The sequence below is a fragment of the Athene noctua genome, chromosome Z (assembly GCF_965140245.1).
Source record: "Athene noctua chromosome Z, bAthNoc1.hap1.1, whole genome shotgun sequence".
NCBI lineage: Eukaryota > Metazoa > Chordata > Aves > Strigiformes > Strigidae > Athene > Athene noctua.
This window is the reverse complement of record NC_134077.1, coordinates 57,883,273-57,896,057: the sequence shown is the minus strand read 5'-3', so window position 1 is coordinate 57,896,057 and position 12,785 is coordinate 57,883,273. Positions and strand designations below refer to the sequence as shown.

Genomic DNA, 12,785 nt, shown 5'->3' with positions numbered 1-12,785 from the left:
CATGTCCGGCACTGCAGCACTCATTGCTGGTGTCACTTCATTCAGGCCACGGTAGTCCACAGTTAGCCTCCATTCGCCATTAGGCTTTCTCACTGGCCATACAGGGCTGTTGAAGGGTGAGTGAGTTTTGCTGATCACCTTCTGGCTTTCTAGCTGACAGATCAGCTGATGGATGGGGACCAGGGAATCTCGGTTGGTGCGGTACTGCCGCCGGTGCACCGTCCTGGTAGCAGTCGGCACTCGCTGCTCCTCAACCTTAAGCCGCCCCACCACTGAGGGATCCTCTGAGAGGCCAGGTAAGGTGGACAACTGTTCAACCTCCTCCAGGGCAGCTACACCAAAAGCCCACCGGTACCCTTTTGGGTCTTTGAAGTACCCTCTCCTGAGATAGTCTGTGCCCAGGATGCACGGGGCATCTGGGCCAGTCACAATGGGGTGCTTATGCCAGTCCTTCCCAGTCAGGCTTACTTCAGCTTCCAGTAGGGTCAGCTGTTGGGATCCCCCTGTCATTCCGGAGAGGCAGATGGATTCAACCCCACTGTAGCTCGATGGCATCAGGGTGCACTGTGTGCCAGTATCCACAAAAGCCTTGTATTCTTGTGGGTCAGCCGTGCCAGGTCATCGGATCCACACTGTCCAGTAAATCCGATTATCCCTTTCCTCCACCTGGCTGGAGGCAGGGCCCCTCTCATCCTGCTCACCGTCACTCACTTCTTGTAAGAATGATTCACTGGTCCCCTCAAGAGGGTCAGACACAAAGGAAAGCTTCTCGCGCTGCCTGCCGGACCGGACCTGACCTCAGCATGGTATGAGATACCTTCCCCCTGCTGGGGAAACTTAACCCTATCCTAGCTGAACCAGGACAAACACACAGAACACCAGTTCGAGTGGAAAAATTGCTGTCCAGGTGGCTGTGATTGTGTCATGTATGTAGACAGAGCTCTCAAATTCCATGGAAATCCCAGGGAGAGATTGTAGTTCATGCAACTGGGTAGAAGCTCTGCAGATATTCCACTCTTTGATGTGCCCTGTTCCTTACTTCTCAGCTACTTCTCCAGTTGGCCTTGAAATCACGCTGCACCTGCTGGCGCTAGTGATCTGCGGGACATAAGGGATGAGCGAAAAAGGAGGACTGAACCCCCTTCCCTTGGTAAGTCTGCAAATGTTATGGATTTCTAACTATGTATGAAACACTAGTAGAAATCACGTGCTTACTCATGGTAGCCTACACTAGGTCTAGCAGTTCATCAACAGTAAGCAGTTTTTCTCAGTTGGAGAGCTTTGAGCCTAGCTGACTGCTGTGGAACATTCACCCACATTTTGTGCGGTGGAAGGATCTTGAAGCACAAAATGAAAATTGTATCCTTCTGATCAATACGAATGCTACTTAACCTAGGCCACTTCTGCTCCCCTTACTTAAGAACGCCTTCTGCAGAATACTAAAAAAAGACAAAGAAGCTCTACCTATACCCTACGGAGCTGCTGACTTACAAAAGAAAGTTAATTTAGAAAACCTGACTGGTACAAGGGAATCCTGAGGATGCATGCTGCTTAAAGCCTGACTTCAGGAGAGTAAGTGGACAGGAATAGATGTAAATGGATTTAGTGACTAGCTTTTCCACAGCTAAATAGGGAGATATGTGATTTAGTCACAAAATAAGAAAAGCCCTGTGTTAGCACTTTTCTCCGGAGACAGCTTACAAGAAATACGTTTGGCTTTGTGTAAGGAATGTATAGAAAGCCGGCTACATAAATGCTCTCACATATGTGTATTAGTGCATGGATACTGTTACGTTTGATGTGCATTTTGGTTTTTATTGGTTTAAATTATGTCTTTCTAATGTAGTGTTTATTTTTATGTTACTGCTGTCCCTCAAGAGAAAAAGATGCTAAACCCAAGAACTGGAAATGCAGATATTGTAATTTCTTCAAATACACAATAAACTTCAGAGCAACTTAAGTGTCAATAAAATGGTATGTTTTTCCATTGTCCATTATCATTCTTCAGTTTCACTCCCCTTCCTTGTGTTGATAAGCAAAGAACAACAATGATGTCCCTGATAAAAGTGTGCTTCTTTAAATCAAACTCCTTTTTGATTGATTAAATTCTACATGTTGGGGGGAGGTGAGATATTGCTGTTGTGGCAGACTGTGGCTAAGTAGACAAATATATGCCATGGTGAAAGGAAAGGTCATAAGTGGTAGGTAGCATTTTTTTATTGCTATAAAAAGCAATGAAACAGTGTATCACCTCTGGCAGTCTTCCCATTCCTATCCCTGCAGTGAGTAAGACATTCTAATTAAAATGTTTTAAGTTATTATATTAGGTACAAAGGTTCAGTGACACTGACAGAAAGCAATGCAGATTGCTTCAGCGTGGCTTCCCTTCAAGCCACAGGTCATGCTAGAAAACCTGCTCCTGCATGGGCTCTCCATGGGCTGACGTTTCCTTCAGGGCACATCCACCTGCTCTGGCGCGGGGTCCCCCCCGGCTGCAGGCGGCTCTCTGCTCCGCCGTGGACCTCCAAGGGCTGCAGGGGCACAGCTGCCTCTCCATGGGCTGCACCGCGGGCTGCACGGGAATCTGCTCCAGTGCCTACAGCACGTCCCCCGCTCCTTCTCCGCTGACCTCGGTGTCTGCAGTGTTGTTTCTCCCATGTTGTTCTTACTTCTGTCACAGCTGCTGTGCAGCGTTTTTTACCCTTTCTTAAATAGGTTACCACAGAGGGGCCAGAAGCATTGTTGAGAAGCCCAGCCGTGCCCTGCGGGGGCTATGTTGGAGCTACCTGGAACCGCTGTGTCCAGCACAGGGCAGCCCTCACAAAGGCGGCCCTCTGACCCGCCAAACTTGCCATGCAAACCTAATACCACACACTACAAAAACTCAGGTGTTTGCTTATCAGTAAAACATTTAGCTTAATTTCAAACCTAATTGTTGCTGTTCCAGGAACAAACTGGAAGATTATTATATTTTTTCTGCCACTATCAAAGAAATGCATTGCATCTGTTTGGCAGAAGAAGAACCTTGTGCATGTGGGAAGCCTCAGCAGAGACACTCAGGGCAGGCATGACCCAGATTTCTCAGCTTGATTCTGCAGGTTCCCAAGCAAGAAAATGCCTTAAGAGCCAAGCTCTTTGGAGAAGTATCTTAAATTCAACTTGGTTTAGCCATTACGCCAATAATAATTCAGCCACTTTCAAACGGCTGAGAAATGTAATAACTTCTACGCTTGCCCAGCCTGGGGAAACAAATTACTTCTAAAAATCGTAATGGCGATCACAATTAAACTCCTTGGACAAGCCAGCCGGTATCTTAAACAAAAGTCGCTGGCCAGTGTGAAGCCGTCGTATTTCCTTCGAAAGTCGTAGCGAGCGACCTCGGGAAAGGGCGGGAGCACCCGCGCCCCCGCCCTCCGCGGCCGCGCCCCCGCCGGCTCCCGTGGCCCGGCGCAAACCGCGCCCCACCCTCCCCGCGGCACCGCAGCACCGCGCCTGCGCGCGGGGAAGCGGCCCAAGGCGCGTGCGCACAGCGCAGGCGGGGGCCGGGCGGGGCGGGGCGGGGCGGAGGCACCGCCCCCTGGGGCCGCGGGGCGGGGCGCCGCAGTGTCAGTGGCGGGGGGGCGGTGCCGCGTTCGGGCGGGGGCAGGAGCAGGAGCGGGAGCGGGGCGGCGGCGTTCACGGTGGTGCTGCCGCCGGGGAGTGGGCCAGCATGGTGTTTGAGTCGCTGGTCGTGGACGTCCTGAACCGCTTTCTCGGCGACTACGTGGTGAACCTGGACAGCTCCCAGCTGAAGCTGGGCATCTGGGGAGGTACGGGGCTGCCGCGCCGCGGAGGAACGCGCCGCACGGCCGGGCCAGGCCCGGCCGCGCTGCGCTGGGGAGCCGCCTGCCCGCCGCCGCCCTCAGCACCGCCGTGGCGCTTTCTGCCCAGACGGGCTTGGGGCTGCCCGGCCGGGTTTGGGGCTGCCCTGCCGCTCGCGCAGGGGAGCCGGCCGGGGCGGTGTCCCCGTGGCGCCGGGCCGGGCGGTGCCGCGCCCGCCGCCGCGCTGAGCTGCCTACCCGGCAGCTCTGCCGCCTCTCCTCCTACCCAGCAGCCCGGCAGCTTAAAAATAGTCATGGAGGCGGGCGGGCTGGGAAGGAGGTGCCCGCGGGGGGCGTGGAGCAGCCGGTTGCGGCAGCGGGGGGCGGCGGGGCCAGTAGGAGCTGCCAAGCAGGGGAAGGAGAGACCAGATCAAAGTGCCTAAGGTGTATGAGTGTCCGCTTGCGTGTTATTTTTCCCTGTGTAGCTGCCCTTGCAGCCGTCTCTTGGCTGGGGACGTACCTTGGGCTGAGGACTCTGTGGGTGTCGGGATCCGCGAGGTTGCTGGTGGCACTCGCGGAAAGTTTGGGGACGGCGGTGGTGGTGGGGCAGCCGGAGCCGCCGCCGCCGGCCCGGATCCCGGACCCTGACCCGGCTTTGAGTGAATGCGAAACTGAGCTGACTTACTGACATTTTCCCAGCTCGGAAATAGGAAACTGAAAAAAACCGCCGGGGGTTTTGATGCCGGTTTAATGTCTGTGGTGTGCTGGTGGAAGCGAGTAGCCTCTCTGCGAACAGCAGTGACGTGCCATTCTTTGTGCTGTCATTTGTGGGTCTAGAATGTTTGTCGGCTTTAGCGTTAAAGAATCGGGAATAGAGCCTGTCTTATGTATTTGCAGAGGCTGTGACCAACTGTGCTAGGCGAAGTAAGCAATAGTTTGTAGAAATAAATCGGCATGCCAGTTCTGAAGGGAGGAAGGTATTCTGTTTGAGTGTGCTCTGTTGAGGTCCCTTTAGTATGTAGGTACAAAGAAACAGCAACAAAGTTCTCTCTTTCCAGTATGTCTGGGCAAAATAAGGTAGCATAAGAAGAGTAAAACAGGTAAGTAACAGATGTATGTGCAGAAACCACTCCTAGATGGGTTTTGCATGTGCATTCCAGGTGATTGCAGCATCAGTAAAAGCAAACACAGGGGTGCAGGTTTTTTTTTTTTTTTTTACATGTACGTTCGTTTGTCTGCAGGTGTGAAGCATCCTCGAGGTATTCCCTACCTACAATTCCATTCTTAGATACTCATGTATATGAATCAGATTTTTGGAAGCTTCTGAAGTTTTTTCCATCTTGGATGTTTTTGTTTCATGCTTCCATTTTCGGAAATGGCGTTCTTATTTGGTTTCATCTCTGCAGTAATTCTCCTTCAGTTAGTTAAGGCATTTGTAGGATATTTACAAAATTCTGTCTCTATACGAAGTCTTAACACTGCAACAGTATGTGTAACTGCTGGACAGAAAGTAGTAGCCCTTGTTTTCTAGCAGTAAGGTCCAATATAGGGTATTTATTACAGGCTATGTAATAAATATTTGTATTTGACAGGACTGAGTTATTGCATCTTTCAGCAAAAGTGTGTCAAACTAACTGATTTGTGTACTTAAGAAGTATATCAGATATCATAGTTTCTTCTTTCTGTTCAGGGAAGGCAAGCAAAATGTTAATGTAAAATATGGACCATTCTGTAAATGTTTTGGGCAATGTTTATACATTACAAAAAGGTAAAAGCTTATTTTTCCAGCTTGTAGTTTGCTGGTGGTTACTCTTAGCAGTTTATGTTTGTGTGAGTCAACTCTTAACCGGATTAGATGCATTAGCTTTCTTACATTTTTTTTAAAGGTAAATAGATCTCACTGAGTTTTATTCTGGAGATTTGATATTCAGCTGTTATATATTTTTAATATATGTGGAAACTGATTTTAGGATTTTTTTACTACTGTTCAATTAGTTTTAATACTTTAGGGGCTTTAGTATATTTTTTCTTTAAATTTCTTTTTCCTCAGTACAGTGCCTTTGTAATAGAATAAAATAAGTTTTTCTCTACAGAGTCTGTCTATTTATCATGAAAATTGGTATATGAAGCTATGTCTTGATCTGAGATGCCCAGAATTACTGCTTAGCATTTTTGAAGCATCACCTTTAGAACTTTATTTTTTCTTGGTCTACTATATGATGCTTTCACTTGTATTTGCAACTTAAGCGATGTTTAATGATGTGTGCATCTGCAATGTTTCTTTCATTCCAGAGATCTTGGAGGACCTGGAAATTGCACTCCTCTATCTAAAAAACAGTAACTATTAGTACTGATAGCAGTAGACTACTGTCTTTATATGGAGGCCATCACTGATTAGTAGATCCCTACAGTCACAGTACGTCTAAAGTCTGCTGCGAATTTTATTTGGTTTCTAATTGCTGAAATTGTGGCACAAAATAACTTCTTTAGAAAAATAGTACTATTTTTTTGTCTTAGTGTTTTTTGTTAACTCAGTACTTTTTCATGCTTGTCTGCATGCCCTGAAAACATTTCCATTACAGCTATGTGTTGTCATACAGTGTTTGTCTTTGTGTCATGATAACCTTGCTGAATTTTACATAAATCATGTAGCCTTGAAATTAAATTGTTCGAAATACATTCAATATTTTAGTAGTGATTTAAATGAAAGTTTTTCTCCTTGTAACAAATGGCCAGTGCTTTTTTTGATGCCATAGCGCTGCACGGATGCTATATACCTGTATTTTAAATTTTAAACAGCATGTATTTTTTTGCATCTGAATTATTAAATACCCAAGGGAGTTTTTTTAGATGCTGTAGGGAACAAGTTATGTCCTTGTCATATATTGTTAAACCTGTTTAGATTAAGACTGGTAATCTGTTGCTAGACTCTGGATATATATGTGTAAACCCAAACTTTTTATAGTTTCAGCTCTGTAAATTTGGGAGCTTTGTTAATGATTTTCTAATGAACCTGCTTAATATTAATTTTGGTTTTGCATAATAAGAGACTTCAGCATGGTCTATTAAAGCCATCCAGATTCAATCTGTGTAATAAAATTGTGTGATGACACTGCTCCAAATACTATAACTACAGAAATGTAAATCGTAAAATGTTTTGTTTTGTTGGGTTTTCTACCTCATTAAAAAAAACCCCTCAGATTGAGGGGTAGAAATGCATACTGTCTCGATACTAAAGAAAGATGTGATATCTGGAAACAGACTCATGGATGAGAGAGTTGCAAGAACTGAATGACCTGAAATATAAAAGGAAACACAGAAAGGAGAATGTAGGATAACCTATACAAGTAAAAAAGTTAATTTGAACATGTAAGGTCAATATTGGAAAGGCCAAGACTCAGAAAAGAATGTAACAGGCAAGAAAATAATATTCCTTAAGAAGTCCGTTAGTATGAAGCTGAATAATAAAAAATAACTGTTAGGCAGCCATCAAGGAAAGCTATTGGATGGCTGATGCTGGGAAGAACAGTGTTTTAAACCTCTTTGTGTTCTGGTCTTCACTTAAAATGATAGTTTCAATGAGCTGTGCTAATAAATGTGTAAGTACTTGGTTTAGATAAACAGATTAGATAAGTAGGTAACTTAGATGTTTTTGAATACTCTAGACCTAATGAAGTCATACTTCAATACCTGAAGAAATGATTGAAACAATGTGTGATGTTGATAGTTATTTCTGAGAAGTGATGTTTCATTGAGATTTCCTAACACTATGAGAGACGATTTTTTTTCACCAAAGTTCATGTTGCCACTTTTGACTGGGTCTAAATAACTTTTCATTCAGTGTTTTGGTCAGATGCTCTGTACTGCCCTTGGAAAATACTTAATTCTCTGTTGGCTTGGCACACTTACTTATTAGGTAATGTCTCAAGCATATCTTTCTGAACACAATTTATTTGAAGGTATGTTAGCAGGATGATATAGGTAGATAACTAGTTTGTGAGCATACAAGCACTTCTAATTTTTTTTCCAGCTATACCTGTTGTTATACTAAAAGATTACTACTTTTGCATACGTTGTCTTGTCTAGGTATAGCAGGTGCAATCGTGCCCTTACTATTAGTAATTTGAATTGACTGAGGGGTCAAGAATATCTAGTAGTTTCTAATGCTTTTCATGACCCATTTTACAGTAGATATCAATAGAGGAGGTATTTGGCAGGCACTCTGATCCTCAAAGACTTAGAGATTGTCTCCAGAAGGTACACTTGAACAGCAATAATTAACAGCACAAACACCAGTGGGAGATGACTGGCAAAGGCAGCTGTTTGTATAAAGTGATTAAAGAGATGTACAAGCTGACAATGCTGTTACTGTAAAGCTGAAATTCTGTTGCAATATGTGAGCCAGCAGTGTTGGATACTGGTCAGATCTCAACTGGTGTGTTTTTAGTTTCTGTTGCCTATTATCTTTCATCTCTCTCTCATCTGTCCTCCCTACCCTTGCCCTCGTTTCACCCCGTTCTTGTTTACAAGAGAGCAGAGGTGCGATTTGATTTGCACATAGGTTAAATCTACAGGTTTTTTTATGTGGATTAAATTTATTCCCACTCTTTAACTTCTGTTGACATCCATAACAAAATTTTAGTTAGGCCTCTTTGGTGAAATGGTTTACCAGGAGTTATCTTATTTTCCAGATCTCTTTTTGCGAGCTAAGTCCTTGGTAGTAGATGTTGGTTCATGCACTCAAATTCATGCAGTTACTTTGAGTATCTAAGATTAAAACTATAAAGCTATTTATTCCAGATTTTTGACAAATGTTTGATTTTGTTGAATTATTTACAATATGCAGAGATCAGTAATTTGCTTTATAATACAGCCTAAATAAATCATAGACAGTAGTATAGATATTGATAAATGTTCTGGCTTTTATTGCTGCTTTGACTGTTAGCCTACATGTTTAATCCTATATATTTGTACAACTCCCAACTACTTGTATATACAGTTTTCAAGGTTGCTTAGTTGAGCAATTTTTAACCCATCAAATGGGGTTTTATTTGGACACATTTCTGTCATCAAAATAAAGAAACATCTAATTGCCCCCAAGAGGGGAAAATAAAAACTCTAAAACCTCAACAAAACCAACCAACTGAATCTTGATGTGTTTTGAAATTCTTGCAATTAAAATTCATTGGCAGTGCTCCGAGACAGTAAAATTCAGTAGCTGCGTTATGTTCTGTAACAGGCCTTTGTTCCCTGATTTTTCTGCTCCTGTTTGTAAGTTTCCCCCCTCCGCCCCACCCCTGAGGAACAGTCAGGATTGATTCAGTGTAATTGCACGTGGACCTACCTTTCATTGCAAATGAAACAGCTGAGTGTGATTGAGAATAAAAAGTGACAGTGAAAGTGCATACTTACGTAGTGGGTTACTCCATTGCAAATTTTGCATATTAGAATTGGTTGCCAGCTGAGGTGTAGTAACTTTGGAAATAGTTCTTGTTTACTTGTAGGAATGTTTAGTTAACCTCTTTCTTGCACTCTCAAGTGTAGGAAAAAGAAAGGTTATGTAGATACATAAAACAGTGCTTCAGTAGCAGCCTTTTGTGTGATTTGATAGTCCATTCACTGTGGTCAGACCATCAATCAAGGTTTTTGTAAGTAAACTGTGATATTTTAGTGAATGTGTTTCAGTAATTTTATACTTAAATTGAGGTGATTGAAGTTTTACTAATTTATATCTCTTCTAATGATTCTACCTAAACCCTTTAAATTTACTAATTTTAAAATTGTAAGTGTAGGAAAACTGGTGAAGAATTATTTACCCCACTTACCAATCCCGACATTTCATGTAGAATTGTCAAAGCCATCTTGTTTGAAACAGTACCAGTACTGTTTGTTTTCTGCCATTACAATGTATTCAGGTAAATCGAGCTATAGTTCTTCATCACAAAATACTGTTGTGAGTGCTCGAGGTGAAGTCCTTGCTCACTTTGCAGTGCTGTGTTTTTAGAAGCATTAGGGCTGCCAAATTATTGTAGTTTTAAGTTACTATGCCTCAGCTGAAATGTGACATGTGCCAAACCCTTAATAAATGAGAGGTAATGTTTACTTAGCTGACAGTGAAAGTGAAGAAATTAAACCCAGATAAACTGCTTCATGTGTCTTAGTCTTAGAGTTTGCCATTTTTACCATGGCTCAACTGATGTGCAGAAATTGTATGTCATGCCTGATAACCTGGTTACAAATATGAACCTTTACTCTGGATAGTATTAGAAATAGTTGCCATGATTACAATTACAATTACTGATATCTTCTAAGAGAAGCAAATGTGGTGTGTTGGTGTTTGGTTTTTTTTTTTTTTTTTTTTTTTTTTGTGTGTGTCTCATAGAATGAAACTTTCTGTAATGAGTGTAAAATGGTCTGTGCAGGATCAGCTTTATCAGGGAATAAATTTAGAGTAGAATTGAACGCAATGGTTCAATAAACTGTCACTGTATCTACAAAGATTATGTAGAGTAGTTATAGTTCTTAGAATAGTTATGGAGTACTGCTGAGAATGTTTTCTTAGAGGGTTCTTTTTTTCATTTTTCTAATATTCCCATCAATATGTATGTATTTTAAAGATTAAAAGCAGAATTACCAGCTCTCAAAACCTGTCCTTCTACATGTAGTATTTCTCTGGAGAGTTTATGGTGGCACATGTCAGATGTATAGAATTCCACTGGAAAGTGATAATAGGTTGATGCAATGAATAAATTAAATAATTGAAAAGTTTATAGCACTGTGCGAGTACTACAAGATGGATGGATTAATTTACTTGATCAGCTCTTCCACAGCAGTTCAACAACTTGAGACAACTGTTCTGATGAATGCATTTTTTGAGATTAGTGTCCAATTTCCCCAAATTGGCGCTACTCTGAACAGTAGTCTAATGCCATCAGAACTATATAACTGCAAGAATATTTACTGCAGTTGGAACTCCTGTGTCCCCATATGTTTGGGCATTTCTAACTTGTATTGCCCAAAGGAAAGCATTATTGGGTCAATCAAATCTTCATTGGCAGTCTCAAGTTGTATTCCTTTCCAGGCCTCTAATCTGCTTCTGGTTTCCTGAATCTTATTTATGCCCCTGCTCAGCTATATCAGGTGTCTGTTCCATGTGCATGTGCTACCTTCGAGTTAGTTGTATAGTGATAACCATTGCAGGTGTTCTATCCTTCTTGCAGAATTTGCAGACAGCTTTGCTTCGAACTATGTGCATGGTTTTAAGTTAGGAGTTTCCTGGTCCCTTCCAGTGTTTGTATGCAAGTGTCTGGTGTCGAATATATTGTAGGAATGGATCTTGCAATTCAAATTTTCTGTGCTTGTGAATTTATTGTTGTCTTAAGACATTCAAAAATCGGATTTACTGAAATGCTTCCTGTGAACTTTTATAAGCCTATAAATATAACTTGCAAATGTAACATCTTTTGAAGGCTAAAAATTCGCTCTAATTTTAATACTGCTAGATTTCCAAAGCATAGGAAGCAGATGGTTGAGGAAAAAGAAGCAAGCTTTTAATTTCAAAATGGATCCTTAAAAAATGTGACAGTAATTTCCAACATTTTTACTTTGAAGAATATTAGGTTCTCTACTATGACATGCAAGGTCCATGAGAAAATCTCAGATATCCTTTTGTAGCATGAATGAACAGTATGTTCTTAATCACATTTCATGGATATTTGAGATGTATGTTCTGCATATTGTAGACAGCAAAGAGCTGAAGAACCACAGGTCAGAGACCACTGGCTCAGACTTCGGGATGTTTAGCGTGCACCACTACTACTTTGTTTCTTGTAGTTTTACTTATTGTCTTTGCTTTTAGGAGCTGTAGCATTGAAGAATCTTGAAATAAAAGAAAATGCATTGGTAAGTTAGTGAAAATAAAACTGGTGTAAGAATGATTTTTGAACAACCTTTTGGGATGTGTGCATTTTTTTTCAGTTCTTACTTTAGGATACACTGTCTTTTAAGTGAAAACTTACTGTTTTGTTTTCTCTGTACTTGTGTGGATTGTCTGATTAATTTGAGATTAAATTTAAAAGTGAAGGTGTATGCTAGCTTCATTTAGCTTTTTTTTCAAAAGCAAAACTCAGCAATTGCTAAAAGAATGTGTTTAGGTGAAAAGCAATACCGCAATACATTTTTTTTTTAATAGATCATGAAGCTAGAAACTTGCTCTTGGTAATGTATTTAGTTCAGTGTGGCTTAACAGTCTAAATCTGTAACTAAACACTTGTTTGTTCCATTATATTGAATGAGGTTTTTTCAGTGGTTGAGAGATAAACTTGCTGATAAGGTTAACATCCACTTTTTTTATCTGTATGGAAACATTTCACAAGTTGCTGAAATGAGCTAAATGTTCTGTCTTTCAGAGTCAGCTAGATGTGCCATTTAAAGTTAAAGCAGGACATATTGGTAAGTTACGTTTTATCATACACCCATGCAGGAGTTACTAAACATACTACTTGTCCTTGCAAGTGGCTCTGGGTATCCTAAGCGAGTAATTTTCCTGGTTTTCTTGATTTTCATGCTTTGTACACTCTGAAGTTCGTTTCTTCTGAAAAAAACTTTTTGAAGAAGATCCTTTCCTTGAGCTGAGATGGTAAAGTAAAAATATACTGGAGTCTTGTCTAATCACTTCAATATTAATGAGAAGAGAACACAACACAGCAAAGATGAGCAACTGAGCAGGACTGGATCTTGTCCTTTGTCTTAGCAAGACTCCACAATGGATTTTGCCTTCTGTTTCCCTTTCTATCCTCCTCCTGCTTTTGTTAATATGAAAAGTTTTCTCTTGCAAGTTGATTATCTTGTAAAAGTTAGTGGTTTCTTAAAGCAAATAAAGTCTAAAGTAATTATATTTCCCTTAAATCTACCCTGGAAGTACATATTTTCCTGTCAACTGATTTCATAGTTTATTAAAATCGGCATGTGTGTGAAAAATGTGCT

General features: G+C 41.7%; 1 protein-coding gene and 1 long non-coding RNA gene across 9 annotated transcripts in view; both read left to right on the top strand.

The window, feature by feature from the left end:
- Window positions 1-700: 700 nt before the first annotated feature.
- LOC141973371 (uncharacterized) lies at window positions 701-1,950 on the top strand. The gene is made up of 3 exons (XR_012635516.1): window positions 701-806; window positions 1,047-1,150; window positions 1,879-1,950. It is a non-coding gene; the product is annotated as an uncharacterized LOC141973371 (long non-coding RNA).
- A 1,695-nt stretch (window positions 1,951-3,645) lies between these two features.
- Window positions 3,646-12,785, top strand: part of VPS13A (vacuolar protein sorting 13 homolog A) — a 111,546-nt gene continuing 102,406 nt past the window's right edge. For all 8 annotated transcript variants that reach the window (XM_074932442.1, XM_074932441.1, XM_074932440.1 and 5 more), the window contains exons 1-3: window positions 3,646-3,809; window positions 11,659-11,702; window positions 12,209-12,251. In XM_074932442.1, coding sequence (XP_074788543.1) covers window positions 3,710-3,809; window positions 11,659-11,702; window positions 12,209-12,251 — 187 coding nt within the window. In that variant the 5' untranslated portion in view covers window positions 3,646-3,709. The remainder of the gene's footprint in view (window positions 3,810-11,658; window positions 11,703-12,208; window positions 12,252-12,785) is intronic.